Source organism: Leishmania major, chromosome 25 (assembly GCF_000002725.2).
Source record: "Leishmania major strain Friedlin complete genome, chromosome 25".
Lineage (NCBI taxonomy): Eukaryota > Euglenozoa > Kinetoplastea > Trypanosomatida > Trypanosomatidae > Leishmania > Leishmania major.
This window is the reverse complement of record NC_007266.2, coordinates 716,822-734,623: the sequence shown is the minus strand read 5'-3', so window position 1 is coordinate 734,623 and position 17,802 is coordinate 716,822. Positions and strand designations below refer to the sequence as shown.

The following is a 17,802-nucleotide window of genomic DNA, read 5'->3' as shown; positions in this document are numbered from 1 at the left end:
CGTTCGCCATTAATCCCCCTGTCTAGCGCACACACGCGCGCGCGCAACCTTGGGGGAGCGAGGTGGAGTGATGATAGAATGATTGGAATACGTCCAGTGCTTCTTTCCATCTCATCTTGTGTTTGTCACTCGGCATGTCCTCCCCCTCCTCTCTTCCTCGTTGTTGGCTATTATGTGTATGTGTGTGTATGTGTGTGTGTATGTGTGTGGTGTGTATGTGTGTCGACTCCACTGGCGTTTGGTCATGTGCGTTTCTCTGTTAGCGAACTTACAGAGCCCCTTTCCCCGCACGCCTCCTTCCCCAACGGCAAAAACAACAACAGAAACCACCACAGCGTGTCTACACAGCTGCCCCAGAAGCCCATCGGTAGAGCGACTCGCGGTCTAAAACGGTGCTGTCGAACAAGGGACGATGTGGAGGGGGACCTCCCCTCTTTTCTAAATATCATCGTCGTCTCCGAGGCTTGCCGCTGCCCGTGATGGGTTGATAATTCTCCACGGACGCGTACGCGTCCGTGATCGCGGGTGTGGGCGCGCTGAGTGTCTCGCCTTTGCGTGTGCGTGTGTGCGTGCGTGTGCACGTGAGTAGCAAGCACACCCCTTCTCATCCACCACGGTCCCTTACACACTGCCGCGAAGCCCCACGGCACCCTCGACAACGGAGTGGCGCTCCCTGTGGCCCATTGCGTCCCTTCTTCTGTAGCCGCTGCGGGCTGCCTGCCTCTATGGAACACGGACCTTGATGGGCGTCCACACACACACACACACACACACAGAACACTTCCATCTTCTCCCTCCCCCTTCGGATCTTCGTTCCTCTCTCTCACCCACACCACACGCACGTGTCTCCATGCGTGCGTAGATATTGCTCGATTCTGTGTCCCGCCGCAAGCATAGCTTCACCCATATACCCCTTCTCTGTCTCTCCAACGTGCACATTCACCCTCCCTCCTTCCCCTTCTTTCGCACCATTGGAGGCTACGTGTAGTGGCGGTGACCACCAGCCGGAGGTCTTGCGTGGTGAATGGTTTGTTGTGATGCTCGTGGCGCCCTCGCCACTTCGCTAGTCTTCTCGCCCGCTCGCACGCCCCTCTCCCTTTCGTTTTCTTCTTTGATGGTTGGCCTGTCCCTTCGCTCGTTTCTTCACCCCGTCTCACTCTCTCGCCTTCCTCCTCGCAGGCTCCGTCACCCTGTCGCTTCACGTGTGTGTGTGTGTGTGTGTGAGTTGAGCTCCGCCAACCCACAGTATAAATCCATACGCACTCACGAACGCCAAAGTAGAGCACTGGGGGCGCAGCCGCACACACACACACACACACACACACACACACAGAGAGAGAGAGAGAGAGAGAGAGAGATCGTCTTCCCTTTATTATTTCGTTTTCATATTTTTGTTGTTGTGCGTGTGTAGCAGAAGGAGCAGGAGGAATCAGCGGCCGAGAGAACGAAGCGCCGTCCCGCCTTCTCCCTCCCTTCCTCTGTCCGTCTCGCGCGCGCCGTCGACCAGACACGCGTTGGTGTGCACAGAAGTAGAGTAGACGATACACGCACACGTGCGTACGCTTGTTGGCTGCGCCGTCCTCCCCTTTCTGGAACGCTTGCTTCGCTACCATCTCTCTCTCTCTCGCTGTCTGAGCATCGCCATTTGGTGTCACTGTCACTCTGCTTCGGCGGCCTGCGTAGAGCAGGGGCCTCTGTGTGCGTGTTCCTTCGGTGAGGTAGTCGGGGCGTTGTGAGGACTTGCCGCCTTGCTTGTGTGCGTGGGGGTACGCGGAGGGGGGAGGCCACGGCTGTATAGCAGGCAGCGCCTTTGCACCGCCGCTGCCTGACCCATCGATTTTCCTTGCCGTGTCCTTGACGGTTGCCGAGGACGCTGTGCCCGTGATCATGCATGTGCGTATGCGCGGGTCGAACGTGAGTGGTAGCGCGCGCAGAAGCACTCCATCGTCCTCCGTGGAGCCACCCGCGACGGCAGCAGCAGCAGCTGGTCGGGACAGCAGTGTCCTTGTAAATCGAGGCCACGGCGTTGTAGGCGACGCCGCGCGTCACATCTACTGCGCTGCCGGGATGGACCGCATCAACGCGACTCCGCTCGCCAGCGCAGCCGCGCCTCCCTTTCCGTGGTCATCCAAGTCCTTCGTCACGAGCCACGGCGCTCACGCCGATGCGGCTGCGCGGGACGCCAACGCAGCGGTGTCGACAGGGTCGATTCTCCAAGACAGCGATGTGGTTCTGGGCACCACACCGGACACGCACAGGCGCTCGCGCCACATGGCGTCCCCGTCGCAGCACCCGGGCGACTCGTCGCTGGTGTTCGCCATGAGCGAGGACAGTGAGCTGAAGGTGCTGGCGAGCGGCGTCAGTCCCTCGACCGCGCTGCCCCCAGCGACATGCACCTCCTCATCAAATGCCATTCACCCCCCTCTGCCGCACTCTTCACAGTGCACCGTAGGCCACAGCCGCACCGCACGCACCCAGGTGCCTATGGCTGGCAATATCGGCGAGGGTGACTGCGGCGTCTACGCGGTGAACCGGCGCGGCAACCAACACAACAGGCACGGAATTGCCGGCGCAACATTGGCGGATTACAACGCTGTGGCAGACATGGGGCATCTCATGCCCCACACCCCAAGCGTGCGTCGTCAGAGCGACGTCGACGTTGTCGTACCAGGCGGTCTGCACGAGGCGGCCATTCGGAAGCCGTTTGTGCAGTTGTCGCACCAGCAGCTGGGTGGCAGTATTCGAGGCGCAGCAGCGACGACAGCAGGTGTGCCGAGCAGCGCCGGTTCCGCCGCTGCCCCGGCATACCGCACAAGTCCCCATGAGGTGCGAACACCGCCCGCGCTGCAGGTCTTCACCGGCGTTGCTCCTGGCGTTCACAAGGTGCGTGGAACAACAGCGGCCACCACCGCCCCCGCCGCAACAGCAGCTCCTACTCCTCTTCATACTGGTGCGGGTGCACGGTGGCCGCAACGGCAGATGCCCTCCGTCTCCCTGTACTCGGCAGGTGGTGGCGGTGCGGTATTTGTGCACGGCGCGAGCCGGACCTCCTCTTCCACGGCCGCGCTGCACGCCACCGCTGGCAGCGACCAGCTAGTGCAACAGCAACCGGCGCAGCTGCTGCAGCAACAGCCTCCCTCTGCTGGTGTCAGCAACGCGGCAGACGCGCGCTCGCAGCACAGCGGGACGCCACCGCCGCCGGCCTCGCAACCGCTGGACAAGAACTTTACAGAGGCCCAGCGTCTGGCCGTCCTGGAGGAGGTACAGCAGGAACTGTACCTGAACTACACAGCAGTGCCAGTGCCGGCCAACATGATCAACGCAGGCGACACCGACGAACGCCGCCGTCGGCTGGACCAGCGCCGCAAACAGATCGTATATGGAAAGGAAACGGAGGGCTACCTCAAATACACCTCCATGATACCCCGCCCGTGTGACCGGGAGTACCACAACCCGCTGCACGCCATCACGCCGCGCCCCGAATACGACTGTAGCAAGCGCCAGTTCGATCGCGTCCTGAACGCGTGGCGTCGGCAGCTGCATCAATGGGACGACTACGACGTGGACAACATCGATGAGCGCTTCTTTCCCCTTGGTAAGGCCTCGCTGCTAGACTTGGGACTATGCCATCCCCTGGCAAACCACACGCCAACGACCGCCGCCGCAGCAGCAGCAGCACCAGGCGCCACTGCGCCGCCGCCTGGAAAGCCGCCGCAGGCGCCGCCTGCCGGCGTGATGCACTCCATTGCCAACGTCGCGGCCATGGCGAACAGCGTTCACGGCGATGACGGTGCCATGCAATGTCACTCGCGCAGCCCTGTCTTCACCGAGAACAGTCCGACCTCAGGGCTGTACTCGTCCGCCAGTCTCAGCATGCACATCAGCTCGGGCCGCGCCGCCTCCATGGCGGCCGCGTGCACCCCGTCGCGCCCGCAGCTGTCCGAGGGGGCCGATGGTCCGAAGGTGGACGAGTCGTTTTTCTTCCACATGAACTCTGGCAACAGCCGTATCGCGTCGCCGTTCCATCCCACCTACTCCGGAACCGGCCACATGGCCCATGGCGGCGGAAATGGGCGGAGCAGCGCCAACTCGCACTACCAGCAGCTCATCATGCGCAACAGCGCCGCGTACGCGCACAACAGCGCAAACAGTGGTACCCCCGGCAGCAGTTGCACGAATTACACAGGTCTTACTCCAGCACATCGCCCGGCCAGCCGCGGCGGCATGCCGCACCACATTACAGCCATCTTCGGCAGCGAGTATGAGCTGATGACGCCGTCAGGCCTCGCCTCGCCTGCTGGCATGCCGCACAACCCCCGAAACGGCAGCAGCCCGTACCCGCTCGGTGAGCCGTGGATGCCGAACCGGCGCAGTCCGACATGTGTCGTGGGAACCACTCACAGCTTTGGTTGTCACCACCCCTCGGCCGCCGCTCTGAGTGGAGTGACCGCTTCGAACGGCAGTGGCACGGCGATGATGGTGGGCGGGGGGCGGGGCGAGTCCCCGCCGCACACGACAGAGATGGCGCTGATCCCGAGCACGTCGCTCTCCAACGGAAGCGGCTTTGCGCAGTCGCCGTACAGCTACCGCGTCCACTCGCCTATTCAGCCCCAGGGTGCACCGCCGCAGACCACCAACACCTATGTCACGCCCCTCACGCGCCAGCAAAGCCGGCCGAGCTTGAGCGGGTATACGAACGCCGTTTCCGCTGCTGCCGGCATTCACCACCAACAGCATCAGTCGAACAGCTCAAGTAGTGCTCGAGTCGGGCCCCCACAGCAGCAACAGCCACGAGTGGCCATCGCCACTGGCACTGCCGCCGCCGCTGCCTCACGTTCCGCGCGTGGGAGTAGCGTGAGCGGGTTACCAACGAGCTAGGCACTCTCACACGCACGCCGACGCGCATGCACACGTGTGCACGTACACCAAGACAACACGCTGTATGGCCGCTGACGATAGAGCTCGCCAACTTGCGTTTAGATAGTCTTCACAGCTTCGCTTGTGTCATGGCTGCCCAACGGTAGTGCGCACGCACGCATGCGTGTGTGTGTCTGTGTGTGTACCCGACTGCACTCGATCACCCATGTATTTCCGGAACGTATCGGTGCGCTCCATCACTCCACCACACTTGGCACCATGTCATGTATTGTGGAGTGCGGAAAGGAGAGGTGGGTGGATAAGGAGGCGTGATGTGCGGGGAGGCGGGGGGTAGTGGGGCGGACGTGTTGAGCACATTCTTCCCACTCATTCCCGCATCTTCTCGCCGTGGTAATCATGTATTGCCGCTCTTTGGTGTTTTCCTGTTCTTGTGTCGCGACTGAGTGAGCGAGAGTGGATGGCAGAGTGGCTTGTCACCATCATCTCCTCTCTCCCCATTCTACGCACCGTCTCTGGTCGGCTCGCGCTGCACACACACACACACACACATGCACATACACCCAGCTGACACACACTCCCGCGCACAGCGACAACACCAGCGCACTCTTGTCATGCAGACGCGTTGCGCCGTACCATGGAAAACGCGAGAAGCAGGAACGAAGGGGGGAAGAGGTCAAGGAGGGGTGTGTGCAGTGCCAGCCACCGAGCACGTACGGACGCGACGCGGACGGCGACATGTATGCTCGCAGCCAGTGGCGATATCTTGCATGTATGTGGGTGTACAAATGCATGTGTTGGTTGATAGAATGAGAGGTAGGATGGTCAGGGGGTGTGGGGGAGCAGAGGCAGCGGTGCGGCGTAGAAGTGCTGCATGTGTGGGGAGGGATGAAGTTTGCTGTACATGCAACTCTTGGAACGCGCTTCCACCTCCTCAGACTCCCCTCCCCCGCCCTGTTCCTCCCCCTCGCCGCTGTCCGTGCCGCGTTCGACGCTGAGAAGTGTAGTCGTTTCTTGCTCTCTTCGTTGTTTGTGCTTTCGCTTTATTCTCCCCCCCCCTCCCTGCCTCTCCGTGTCTCTCACTTACACGGCCTGCGGTCCACAACCCACCCACCTCCCCGTCGCCATTCATTCTCGATAGACCCAACGAGTAAACGAAGAGGGCGCATCTCAGCAAGCAAGCAGTGCCCGCAAAAGACAGTCTGTGTCTCTCTCTCTCTCTCTGTGTGTGTGTGTCTCGCGTAACGACATACCTCTCCACCCACCCACCCACCCACCCCTCCCCAACTACTACTACCACCTCGCCTGTGCCTCTCCCGAATGATGGATGAGGCCATGCCCCGCCGTACGACGGGGCCACAGGAGTTAAATGTGGGAGGAGGGGAGGGAGGGGGAGGGGAGGGGGGCTCCTCCGACGGTGTCTGCGTGTGTGTGTGTGTGTGCGAATGGATTCCGCTCCCGCGGAAAGTGCAACATGACCGATTGTGGGTGTGTGAACAGGCGAAGTCAGAAGGGGGTGAACGCATGCGTGCACCAACTGGCGCACACGCCATGGGCAGCTTCTCCACTCCTGCCCTCTAACCCCTCCTCCTCTACTCCTCCGCTCTCATGCGCTTGTGCGTCTTCGCTGTACGGCGTGGCGTCGCAGAAGGTAGCTCATCGTCACCACGACCCTACCCCCCCCCCTCTCTGAGAAGAGAAGCGTCTCACTTGTATCCCCGCTCTTGTTCTGCCGCTGCTGCCAATAGTTTGGGCTCTGCTGTTGACAGATCCCCACCCCCTCCTCGGCTGATCTTCAGCGCGCACGCACACAAGCGCGCGCTCTCATTCTCTCCGACAGCAAACACTCGGCAGCACACGCGCGCGTGGCTGTGCAGCTTCCACTTCGAAGGGACGTGTATACACACACACACACACACCAAACAAAAAAAAAATCAAATAAAGCAGACACGCACATACAGAGAGGGATACGCCAAGCTACCAAGTCCGAGCATCATGTCCAAAACCCTGCCCTCCATTCAAGTCTATCGTCCTGCTTCTGTGGAGCAAAGCCACTCCTACTCCCGCTCCTCTGCCCGCGGAGCAAGGCATGAGGACCATCATCGCTCCTACGCGTCCTCGGCGCGTGTGCGCTCGGCCAGTCCAGGGGCCACGGCCGACTCCCAGTTCACCGGGCTTTCAACGTTGCCGCGGCTGCCGCAGGTGGAATTCTCGCTGGGTCCCATCCAGGAGCGCGTCATTCCGCCTTACAACGACCTAGAGGACCCGCACCTGGTGCCGTACTGGGCACGGAAAGAGATGCTGATTCACGAGCGTGCCGATCAGCGCCGCCGCCTACGTCGCCAGCAGGAGATCGAGCAACAGCGCAAGGCAGCAGCGCGGCGCCGCTTCCTCCAGCGCCGTCACCAGGAGCGGGAAGAAATGGCGTCCCGGAAGGGCGAGCAAAGTCGTCAGCGGGAAGAGGAGCATCAGTCGACAACTAACAACGCGTTCAAGAACTCGCGGCGTGTGCCGACGAAGCCGTCGAGCGACCGCAAGAGCGGTGCCGCGGCAGGTGGGCGATCCCGTCAGCAGGCGGCAGCGGCGGCAAGCCACCGCTACTATGAGGCAAGCAGCGAGTTGCACGCGGTAGATGTGGAAGAACGCGCGGCTGGCGGCTTGCCCGCAGACCATGAATACGTGACAAGCTCCTCGTCAGCGGCCACAAGTCGGAGTGCTTCCTCCCACAGCGACGCTGCCAGCAGCCACGGAAGCCGCCGTCACGACGAGGGGCGCTACGCTGAAGAGGACAGAGCTGCGGTACCTGCAGCGCCGGAGGCTGCTGACGAGGAGAGGACGTACCTTGACGAGGCAGGCTACCCCATTGAAGCTGCGGAGAACGCGGATGCGGTGAAGAAGGCCGCCCCGCGCTCCATCAGCTCGAGGTCCTCCTCGGCGTCCTCTTCCTCGCCCTCTAGCAATCGCCAGTGCTCCGACCACGATCGCGCCGCCGAGGCGGCGAGGGAGCAGGCGAAGGCGGAAGCGCGCGCGGAGGCACACGCACGTGCAGGGGAGAAGTCAGAAGACTCCTACGGTGATGATGACTTCGAGAACGAGGTGTCGCCGTCGCGCCACCACTCGTCGGCGGCTGCGTCGTCTAAGTCGTCGTCCGCTGCTGCCTACTTGCTCCCCCACAAGGAGGACAGCGATGCGGAGGCCCTGCCGGAACAGGAGGAGGTCCGCCCGCTCGAGGAGACGGAACAGGAAGCCAAGGAGGTGTACAGTGATGACGAGTTTGAGAAGAGCTCCGCCTCCAGCGATGCCGCTGTCGATGCGGCGGGTGAGCCTGCGGATCCGCTGCCGCAGCAACCGCAGTACACGGAGGAGGAAGAGAGCGGACCGCCAGCCGCCGACAAGGCCAACGAAGCCGCCAAGCCGGACGCTTACGAAGAGGACAGGTTCGATGACGACGAGCTGTCTTCAAAGAAGACCTCGCCTGACGCCTCGGACGCGGATGTGCCGCTGGCTGAAGAGCACGAGGACCAGTCGGAAGCCTATCCAGAGGATGCGCAGTGGGCCGGAGCGGCTTTGATGGCCACCGAGGATGCGAAGCCAGCGGAGGACGAGGACGAGGACAAGTACAGCGACGACGGCTTCTTCAAGGACGACACCGCGGACAGCGCCGCCGCGGTGGAACCGCAGCCATACGATTCGCTGGATGCCGCCGCCCACGACGACGACGCCGTGGAGGCCAAGAGCGACGTAGCCGACGACGCCTACGAGGAGGACGACTTCGAGAATGACCTGCCCTCCAAGAAGTCGTCGGCGGCCTCGGACGCGGATGTGCCGCTGGCTGAAGAGCACGAGGACCAGTCGGAAGCCTATCCAGAGGATGCACAGTGGGCCGGAGCGGCTTTGATGGCCACCGAGGATGCGAAGCCAGCGGAGGACGAGGACGAGGACAAGTACAGCGACGACGGCTTCTTCAAGGACGACACCGCGGACAGCGCCGCCGCGGTGGAACCGCAGCCATACGATTCGCTGGATGCCGCCGCCCACGACGACGACGCCGTGGAGGCCAAGAGCGACGTAGCCGACGACGCCTACGAGGAGGACGACTTCGAGAATGACCTGCCCTCCAAGAAGTCGTCGGCGGCTTCGGACGCGCCGCGATCGTCCGCCGCGGGATCGAGGAAGAGCGACGCCCCCAAGGAAGATGTCGCGGACGAATTTGAAGAGGAGCTCTCCCCGAGGAAGGCGGCCGATGCGGAGCACAAGCGGGAGGGGTCAGCGATGTCGTCGTCGGCTATTGCGCCGTTGCCGGTAGTGCAGTCTGCGCCGTCGTTACCCTCCTCGTCCATTTCAGACTCGGAGGTTGCCCCTGCGTTGGCCTCCGCTGTGAAACCTGCCGCAGAAATGTCGCACAGCAGCAGCGGAGCGGGCATGGACGCTGAGGAGTTGGGCAGCGGCGCCAACGATGCCTACGCAGATGACTTCGATGAGGATATGTAGTCATGAAAGAGCACCGTTTGCATCACTCCTTCCTCCCTCTCCGCCCTCTGGCTGCGGTGGCCCTCCTCCGCCTCCTTAACCTCCATTACCCGCTCCATAAGTAGCGGCTGGTCTGTGTGCGTGTGGGTGTGTCTCTGTGGCCTTCAACTTCGCCTTCTCTTTTCCTCTTGGTGTGTTTTCGGTCGATGTACAGCTCGACGCCGCTGTCGGCTCTCTTCTGTGAGTGCGTGTGTGTGTGTGTGTGTGTGTGTTGTTGCTGCTGTTGTTGTTGCCTGGCCCGTTGTTGTTTGTGTGCTCTGTTCACTGTGACCCTTCGACTTTTCGTTGGACTTTACACGGTACGTAGACACGCAAACACCAAGAGAAGAGAGGGGGAGGGGAGGCAGAGAGGAGAGCTCCGCTCCCCTCCCCACACCGCTTCTACAGGCATGCGCACATAAGGGCTAAAACGTGCACATCTGTTCTCATCAGTGCCTGACGCCAGAAACATGGAGACTACGCAGAACAGACAGAAAATGGGCAGATCTGTCTCTGCCGTGGATACGGAGGATCGTGTGATTGGTTACATGTGCGTATATGTCTGTGGTTGTAGGTGTGGGGGGAGGTGGGGCTGATACCCTCCCCCCTCCCCTCCCCCTACCTCCGTCAAGCGGACCTTATTCTCGCATTCACACGCAGCGCCTGTTATATGTATATATATATATATACACATGTATATATGCATGTAAGCTTGTGGGTGTGTTTTCGATGACTATTCTTCTTCATTACTTTTATAGAGCCCCTATTTGTTTATTGGTTGCTCATCAGCCTCCCTCTTCCTCCCTTCCGTCTCCTCCCCTGCCCCTGAGCACCAAGCACGGCGCTTCTGGTCTACACACGGTCGCTGAGCATTTGCTGTGTCTCCAGTTGTAGTTGCATGTGTGTGTATGCGTGTGTGTGTGTGTGTATTGCAAGACTGCGTTGTTGCTCTCATTCGCTTCTGGCTGTTTGTTTGTCTCCCGTCGATACGGTGCCTACCCGTCGATCCGCTTCCCCTAGCGCGCTGCCGCGTCTTTGCTAAGGTGTGTGTGTGTGTGTGTGTGTGTGCCTCTTACCTGTTTCACTTTGAAGGATGTATCTATGTTCATTTTTAGTTGTGCTGTTGACGTCTTTAGCGTATTTCGTTTTCTTCCGTGTCTTGATGGCTGGTTGCATGTGTATACGTGTGCGCGTGTGTGTACGTACACAGGAGCCTGCTGCACCCAGTCTCCCACCACCACTGCCACCCATCCCTCCGCCGCTGCAGTGCGCTGGTGTTATAGTTCTCCCTCTCTCCCTTCCTCTTGGCGCAAGAAGGCGCATCGGGGGCGAGGGCGGTAGCCTGCGTGTATGTGTGCGTGTATGTGTGCGTGTGTGTGTGTGTGTGTGTGTGTGCGTCAAGGGGACACTTGTTGTTGCCGTTATGGACCGCAAAACAAGGGGAGGGGAGGGGGGCAAGAGGTGTGTGGCACACGTATGGGAAGGAGCTATGAGACGGTGTATGTGCCCGCGTCCTCTGCGGGTAAGAGGGAGGGGGATAAGTAGAAGCTGGGGCTGCTGGGTGGTGTTTGCTGCTGGCGCAGTGGTCAATGCAGCAGCAGCACGATCTGCGCACACAGGCCCATTTCTATGCCCCTGCCTCCCCCCCCCTACCGTGTTCCTCTTCCGCGGCACCGGCCCGTTACCCCATCAATCACCATGTATCATCCTCCACGAGCATATAAGCACGAAACCCCAGAACCAAGAAAAAAAGTGTTTCTGCAGCAGTTGTATAGCGGGAGGTGATGGCCACCTCCGACCCTTCGCGACCCGCTACCAAAAGGACACGAGAGCGCGATGATAATACTCCTTCACCGGAGGGTCTCTCTGGGGAGTCCTTGAGTGCGCATGTGTATGCGAGTGCGATCACTGTGGAAGTGTGATACCCTGCTCCGTTGCATCGATCGCCATCGTCTCCCTCTTTGTATAGCTGCACGTGCGCGTGTCTGATGCATCTCACGGTGTCTCCCCTCCCTCCCTCCCCCCGAAAAAAAAAAACGCTACGGCGAAGCGCGAGCCGAGCGGCACACGACTGCGGAGCGTGTGATGGGCAAAACGATGAAGAGAACTGGGGGAGAAGCGCGGTATCCTCTCTTTCACCACCACCACCACCACCCTCTTCCTCTCCCTACTCTCTCTCCTACTTCTCTGTCGTAGCCTCACCTGCCTTCCCACCCCACGCCCTCTCACGCGAACCCCCACGCCAACGCCGTCGCACGTCGGCACATACATGCGTTCGACTCGCAGTACAACAAATCACCCCCACCCTCAACCACGCTCTGTCTCTGTCTCTGCGCCTTGCTTGGGGGTTCTCATTCTTTTCATTGTTGTTCTCTCATAGCACGTGTCATTCCCGGCACCGTGTGCCGGCCCATCCGTGTGCCCTTCCTCGCTGAGCCATCACCCCTAGTCGCCAGCCCCTTTTCGCGCCCCGTCCATGCGCAGCTCCGGCGATGACATTTTCCGTGCCCCGGAGTCGGGGGAGAAGGATTTGGTGGACAAGATCAAGAACCGCCGCAAGAAGTTCGAGCTCTACCAGTCCGACTCGCACAAGATGAAGTCGCTCATGATGAACAGCGCTGGCATCCGCAGCGACCTCGTCACCAGCAACGGCATGGCGCTGAACCCGATTTGGACGACCTTCCCGACAAGGTGCGTCAAGCCCATCACGTCCGTGGAGGAGATGAGGGAGAAGCTCAACTACTTCTCAAAGACGGATGATGTGATGGTGGTGCGCTATCACCAAAACAACTGCACCGCGTGCAATGCTGTGGACAAGGTCTTCGAGGTGCTCTGCCATCAAGCCGCCACCCGCACGCCGGGGCTGAAGTTCTACGATGTCAACCGTAACGACGTGCCGGATTTGACCAAGGGCTTGGTGCGCTTCCCGCAGATCAAGGGGTACAGTGGTGGTCAATGGGCAGACATCGACTTCAAGCCCCCGACGGCGTTCCGCGAGGAGCTGTACGCCGCCATCGAGAAGGAGGTGAAGCGACTGAAGAACGAGGGCAAGCCGGTGACAGCGTTGCAGGCGGAGGAGATGTACTTCTCCGGTGCCGGCCCGGCGATGCTGGAGATTACGGAGGAGCAGCTCATGAAGTTCTACTGCAAGGCGCAGGTGCGACTCCACAACTACTGGAGGCAGGTGTCGATGCGCCGCACCTGGTTCTATCGCAAGTTCATCGAGCCAGAGGTGGAAGAGCGCGTCATGGATGAGTGGCGTGCTCGGTCCGTCTTTGGCGAGAAAGTCGTATACGGCCCGCAGCCATCCGACGAGTTTTCGTAGCCGGCAAGCAGTCACACGAGATAGCGGGGGAGTGAGAATGCTGGGGCGGATGTGAGCAAGCGGTGCTTCTTCGTTTCGCGAGCACGCACGCATACACACGCACGCACACAAAATGCTAGCTGCCTGCTCCACAGCGGGCGTACAACAACAGCAACAGAAACAAGAAGAAACCCCGTTGATGGCGCGACATGATATGCATGGGCGGTGCGTTTGGCGTGCCCCTACTGTCTGCTTCCCGGTGCGCACATCACATCTTCGCGCAACGCCCTCCGTTTATTTTCCGTTAGCCCTGCTGTCGCTTCTTTCTCCTGAGTTTGTGTGCTGCCGCTGCCCTTCTTCACAGTCTAGTATCATTTCTTTCTGCGCGTGCAGGCATGTGTGTGTATGTGCATGCATGTCCGTGTGTATCTATACGTGCCTGTGTGTGTACGTGTGTGTGTGTGTGTGTGTGTGACGGTGCCTCTGCCGTGGCTCCTGTCGCTGTCGTTGCCTCGTGTGTCTGGCAGCACTTCGCGGCACTGGGGCACATGCCGCCCCTCCCACAGAAGAACCCCCAGCCCGCCTCCACGTGTACACACGCATGCACAGGCATCGACCTATAGACGCAGCTCCGTGGCAGCAGCGCGGCCACCTGAGTACATGTGTGTGTGTCGGTGTTATAACTCTGTGCGTTCACGCGTGTGTGCGTCCGTCCTTTGCAAGAGAGACGTTACGCCTCATGACAGAACGCCGAACGGAAGAGAGGGAGGGGGGAAGAGACGCAACAGAGGCGTGGGCAATCCAATGAAGGTGCTCTTCGGCATCGAAGTCGGAAACGCAGCGGAGCGATGGCCGTGTGCTGCCCTCGACTCCCTCTTGCTCCACGTGGCCCCGTGAGCACGGCAACGTTTGTTTTTTCCGTCGCGTTTCTCTTGGTGTAGGCTGTTTCCTCTCTACGGCAGTGCCTGTTGAGACGACGCGCATGTACAGTATCCCCATCGCGACCTCCGCGACGGTGTCGCAAGGCCCTACATACGCACGCGATTCATGCTGTACCTCTTCATGTTCGCCTCCATGCCCCTCTCCCTCTTGCTGCTCGCTGTGCGGCTCACTTCTGTGCGCGCGTCTACTACACAAACATCGGAGCCGACCACAACCCAGTCTGCGCTCAGTGAAGGGTCCGACGCAGGGGTAAGAAACCTGTTGACGCACCGGTCCAGGCAGGGGTGACGGTGAGACAGAGTGCGGAGGGCATCACCGAAGCGACGAGTGCTTGACGTCCTCCCCTACTCATGCCTCGCTTGTCTTGGTGGGCTTCTCGGTACTCCCTAGCCAAACATCATACGCACACATACACCTACGTACACGCACACGGGAGGCCGTCTGCCAGTGGAGCCTTCCACACCTGTCGAGCTTGCCTCCGCTTGTGTTCTATGCACTTGGCTGTTCCCTAGCTGCAGAGACGCCGCCCTTCCAACATACAATATATATATATATATATCCGTCTGCACACCTCGCGATAACTCTCCGTCATTCTATCGTCCTTTGCGTCCGATACGCGGAGCGTCCAACAGCCCACGCCCCTCCCCCTCTTCTTCGCCTCAGAGATTCTCTTTTCCCAGGCAGGATGCTCTCACAGGCTCTCCTGTCCGCCGTCGAGCGAGACCTGGCCGTTGCGCGTCAGCTGGCGCACTTCCACGTCGACCTGTACGCCAGTGAAGGTGATTCAGACGAAAATGGGGACTTCATAGGGCCGTTCCGCCACTATCCACCGTTGTCGAGCGACTTGCGCAGCAGTCAGGGAACGCTTACCCGTGGTGTGCATGCCTACGCGGTGCTTTCAAACCCGGTGCAGCGACCGCGTCAAGGCACCTGCGCGGTGCTGATGGAGCTGTCTCGGCCCCTGGAGTGGCTCTCGCAGCGCGGCCGTCATCGCTGCCCAGGCGCAGGAGTCGGCGCAGCGGCTGGTGTGGGCACCGCAGCCACGACGTCGTCCTCTACAAGCAGTCACGTCGATAATGCGAGTGCAGAAGGGCGTCTCGGCGTGGGTGGAGTTAGCGGCCAGCGAGGTCCTACCGCAAACAGTAGTTGCGGCAAACTGGCGAGTGGTCCCGGTGCCTTGTCGGGCGCCCACGTGGCCAGCCCCGCTTCCCCTAGCAGCGCCGGCATGGACGCCGCCTCGCCTTTGCACACTGCAGGTGTACCGCTCCTCATCGCCACCGCTGCTCTCGAAGTTGTCTTCCCGGCTCGCTATCCAAGCGTGCCATGTCAGTGGCAGCTGTTCGAGGAAGTCTCGTTCGGCGGTGTGGGCGATCATTCAACCTCCTCCTGGGCCGTCACGGCGGGTCATCACCGCGGCAACACCGGCGGAAGCAGCAGTGGCAGGTCCCGGCCTCATCATCTGCACGGAAGCACATCCAGGTGCCGCACCAACTCCCCCGCGTGGTGTGCCCGCAGCGGGGCGGAGGACGGGGCATGCGGCACGACTGGTCCGCCCGGCAGCTCCTCCCCCTTCATTGATCACGACAGGGCGGACGGCACCGCCTCGAGGGTGGCCGACACGGCAACGCCAACGCTCACCGCATTCGTCGTGTCCGATGTGGGGCGCCGTCTATTACGATGGATTGCCGAGGCGCGCGCCGGCACGGGCGATTCGTTCATCCTGTCCTCCCCTTCGCTGGTGTCGATGATGACGAGCAGTGCGACTGCAAATGTGTGGGGTGGCCAGGAGCACCAGTACGGCGGCGGCATCAACAAAACATACCCTTTTTTGCTTGATTTTGCAATGCTGCTGCGCTACTGGAGTGCCGTGGAGCTCGACGTGCACCACCTTATCCTCCCCTCTCGGATTGCGATGGCCTACGGTAGTGGCAGCACCCGCGTGCCGCCAGTCATGACGAGCATGCACGTTAGTGGCGGCGGCGGCGCTGCTGTCGCGGCGGCGGCAGCGCCCGCCGTTGGTGTCTCAGCCCCTGTGGCTGGCGGTTCCCTGCCGAGATCGGCCTCAGCCGCTGCAGCAGCGTCGAGCAAGATGGTCTGCACCAACGTGGCAGCGAGCAGCTCTTCCGCGCAATCGACGGCAGCATCGACTAGCGCGTCTGCCGCTGTTGGGGGCGGTGCTCTGTATGGTGGAACAACATCCTCGACTGCGTCAGTCCCCGCGCCAGCGCCGGGGGCAGCGGGTGCGGCTGGTGGTAATGTGAGCAGCGGTGTCGTGGCAACCGGTGCCGGCGCCGGAGTCTCAGTTCTCTACCCCTTTCGCCGTCGCCCTGCCAAGAGCTTCATGGCGGTGCTCCTGCCACAGGGTGACGTGGCGGTGTTGGGCACGCCGCTGCCGGCGCGTCGCGCGCGCCATGGGGTGAGTACCACTACCGCCAACAGCAACGACAATGGGCCCGGCGCGACGGCACCGCGGCCTCCGTTTCGTCGATTGCCGTTGTGCCTACGACACATCTACGAGGGGCCTCAGGATGCCGATGGGACTGAAAAGATGCGCGCTGGCACGGTGGTGAGCTGCACGTCGCAGTTTGAACTGGGCAAGGCACTGCCCAGCTATGTGCTTCCTGCCCACGTGCTGGGCACCGTGTACAAGTGCGGGTGGGACAGCGTAAGCTTGTTCAGCGGCAAGACAGCTAACGCGACGCTGCACGCGAACGCGAAACTAGCAAAGGCACTGCGGCTTCCAGATGTGAGCGACCTCTTGCAGGTCCTCCGACGACTCGCCAAGAACGTCGGCACGCCGTCCACGGGGGTGTTGTACGTGGGCGTGGTGCTCTGGCCTGCGCTGATGGAGACGGTGCGCGTACTGCGAAATAGGCGGCTTCCGTTTTGGGCCGGGTTGGCGGTGTGCTCGCTGCTGCTCCCGGGCGTGCTGCAGCAGGTTGACAGTGGACGGCAAGCAGATCCCGGCGGCGGTGGACGAAGCGGCGGCTGTCGCGTCCCCGTCAGCATCCTGCCCGCAGACAGCGACCAGCCGGCGGTGGGAGGTAATTCACCCTCGCAGTTGCGTCGCCGGCACTTGGCTGAGTTGATCGAGGTGGTTAGCTTCACAGAGCAGGTGCTGGCTGTCGCGCAAAAGCACACGTTGCTATGCGAGGTTCGGCTCGTGCGGTTTTCGCTCCAGCGCCTGCTGCCACTCTTGCAGAGGGGTGAGGTCTGCGGATATCACCGCGCCAGTGCCGCAGATGACCGCATCGCAACCGCGGCGCATACCTGCCTTAGTCATAGTGACCTTTCGAAATGTACTGCTGCCTGTGCGCCAGCTGGCCTCCTCCCGTTAGCACCGCTCGTGGCGTCCTCGGCGGAGATGTGCCGTCGCGTGCATGCCCCGATCAGCGTCTGCGCCGTGTGCGGCCTGTCGCTGCTCCGCAACACCGTCACCCACGCACACGTCAGTGGAAACGGCAGCGCTGCGGCGGCGGCAGCACCGCTGACGGAGATGCGACACCGCTCGCACGCCACCGCCTCTGTGGAGAGGGATTCAGACACGCTGCAGCGGAAAAAGGACGGAGATGACGGTCGCCCTGTCGACAGCGCGGCCAGCTCTGAAAGTGGTCCGGAAGCGACGCGCGCAACGCCGAGGACGTTGCGGGAGGAAGGCTGCCTCGTCGTCCAGTGCGCTCGCTGCGGGCACGGCGGGCACGTGGAGCACATCAGCAGCTGGTGGAACGATCCCACCGTGCGGTGTTGCCCGAAGGGCTGTGACTGCAGGTGTATCTACTAGCGGCTGGCGGTGAACTCGGGAGCGGAGAGGAGGGACGAAAGAAGGCGCCCGTGGAGGCTACCGAAGGGCACAGGCAGGCAAGCAGAGGAGAGGGAGGGGACGAGTCTGCGCCGCCGTGTGAGCTTCGCGAGAGCCATGCAAAACGCTTGCGCAAGTGACAAAGACGAGCAGGGAAGAGACAGTAACGTGGGACTGGCGGGCGAGTATGAAGGTGAAGGGCGTTGTGAGGTGTATAGCTGCTGGTGGGGTATGCCTAATTGCGTGGACGGCAGTTCTTGACCGCCGCTCGGTGCACCCCTACTCCTTCGTCGACCACTCTCCTGCGCACGCATGAGCGCGGTCATTTTGAAGGCTGTGATGGGGAACGAGGGCAGAGCGCCGTGGAAGAAGG

General features: G+C 61.4%; 4 protein-coding genes across 4 annotated transcripts; all 4 read left to right on the top strand.

The window, feature by feature from the left end:
- Nucleotides 1-1,887: 1,887 nt before the first annotated feature.
- Nucleotides 1,888-4,878, top strand: LMJF_25_1830 (conserved hypothetical protein; the record flags this gene model as incomplete). Its single annotated transcript, XM_001683890.1, has 1 exon — nucleotides 1,888-4,878. One exon carries the CDS (start codon nucleotides 1,888-1,890, stop codon nucleotides 4,876-4,878), a length of 2,991 nt encoding a protein of 996 aa, XP_001683942.1.
- A 1,992-nt stretch (nucleotides 4,879-6,870) lies between these two features.
- Nucleotides 6,871-9,366, top strand: LMJF_25_1820 (conserved hypothetical protein; the record flags this gene model as incomplete). The annotated part of the gene is made up of 1 exon (XM_001683889.1): nucleotides 6,871-9,366. The coding sequence occupies one exon, from the start codon at nucleotides 6,871-6,873 to the stop codon at nucleotides 9,364-9,366; it is 2,496 nt and encodes an 831-aa protein (XP_001683941.1).
- A 2,494-nt stretch (nucleotides 9,367-11,860) lies between these two features.
- On the top strand, nucleotides 11,861-12,709 carry LMJF_25_1810 (conserved hypothetical protein; the record flags this gene model as incomplete). The annotated part of the gene is made up of 1 exon (XM_001683888.1): nucleotides 11,861-12,709. One exon carries the CDS (start codon nucleotides 11,861-11,863, stop codon nucleotides 12,707-12,709), a length of 849 nt encoding a protein of 282 aa, XP_001683940.1.
- A 1,606-nt stretch (nucleotides 12,710-14,315) lies between these two features.
- LMJF_25_1800 (conserved hypothetical protein) lies at nucleotides 14,316-17,411 on the top strand (the record flags this gene model as incomplete). Its single annotated transcript, XM_001683887.1, has 1 exon — nucleotides 14,316-17,411. One exon carries the CDS (start codon nucleotides 14,316-14,318, stop codon nucleotides 17,409-17,411), a length of 3,096 nt encoding a protein of 1,031 aa, XP_001683939.1.
- Between the last annotated feature and the right edge of the window lie 391 nt (nucleotides 17,412-17,802).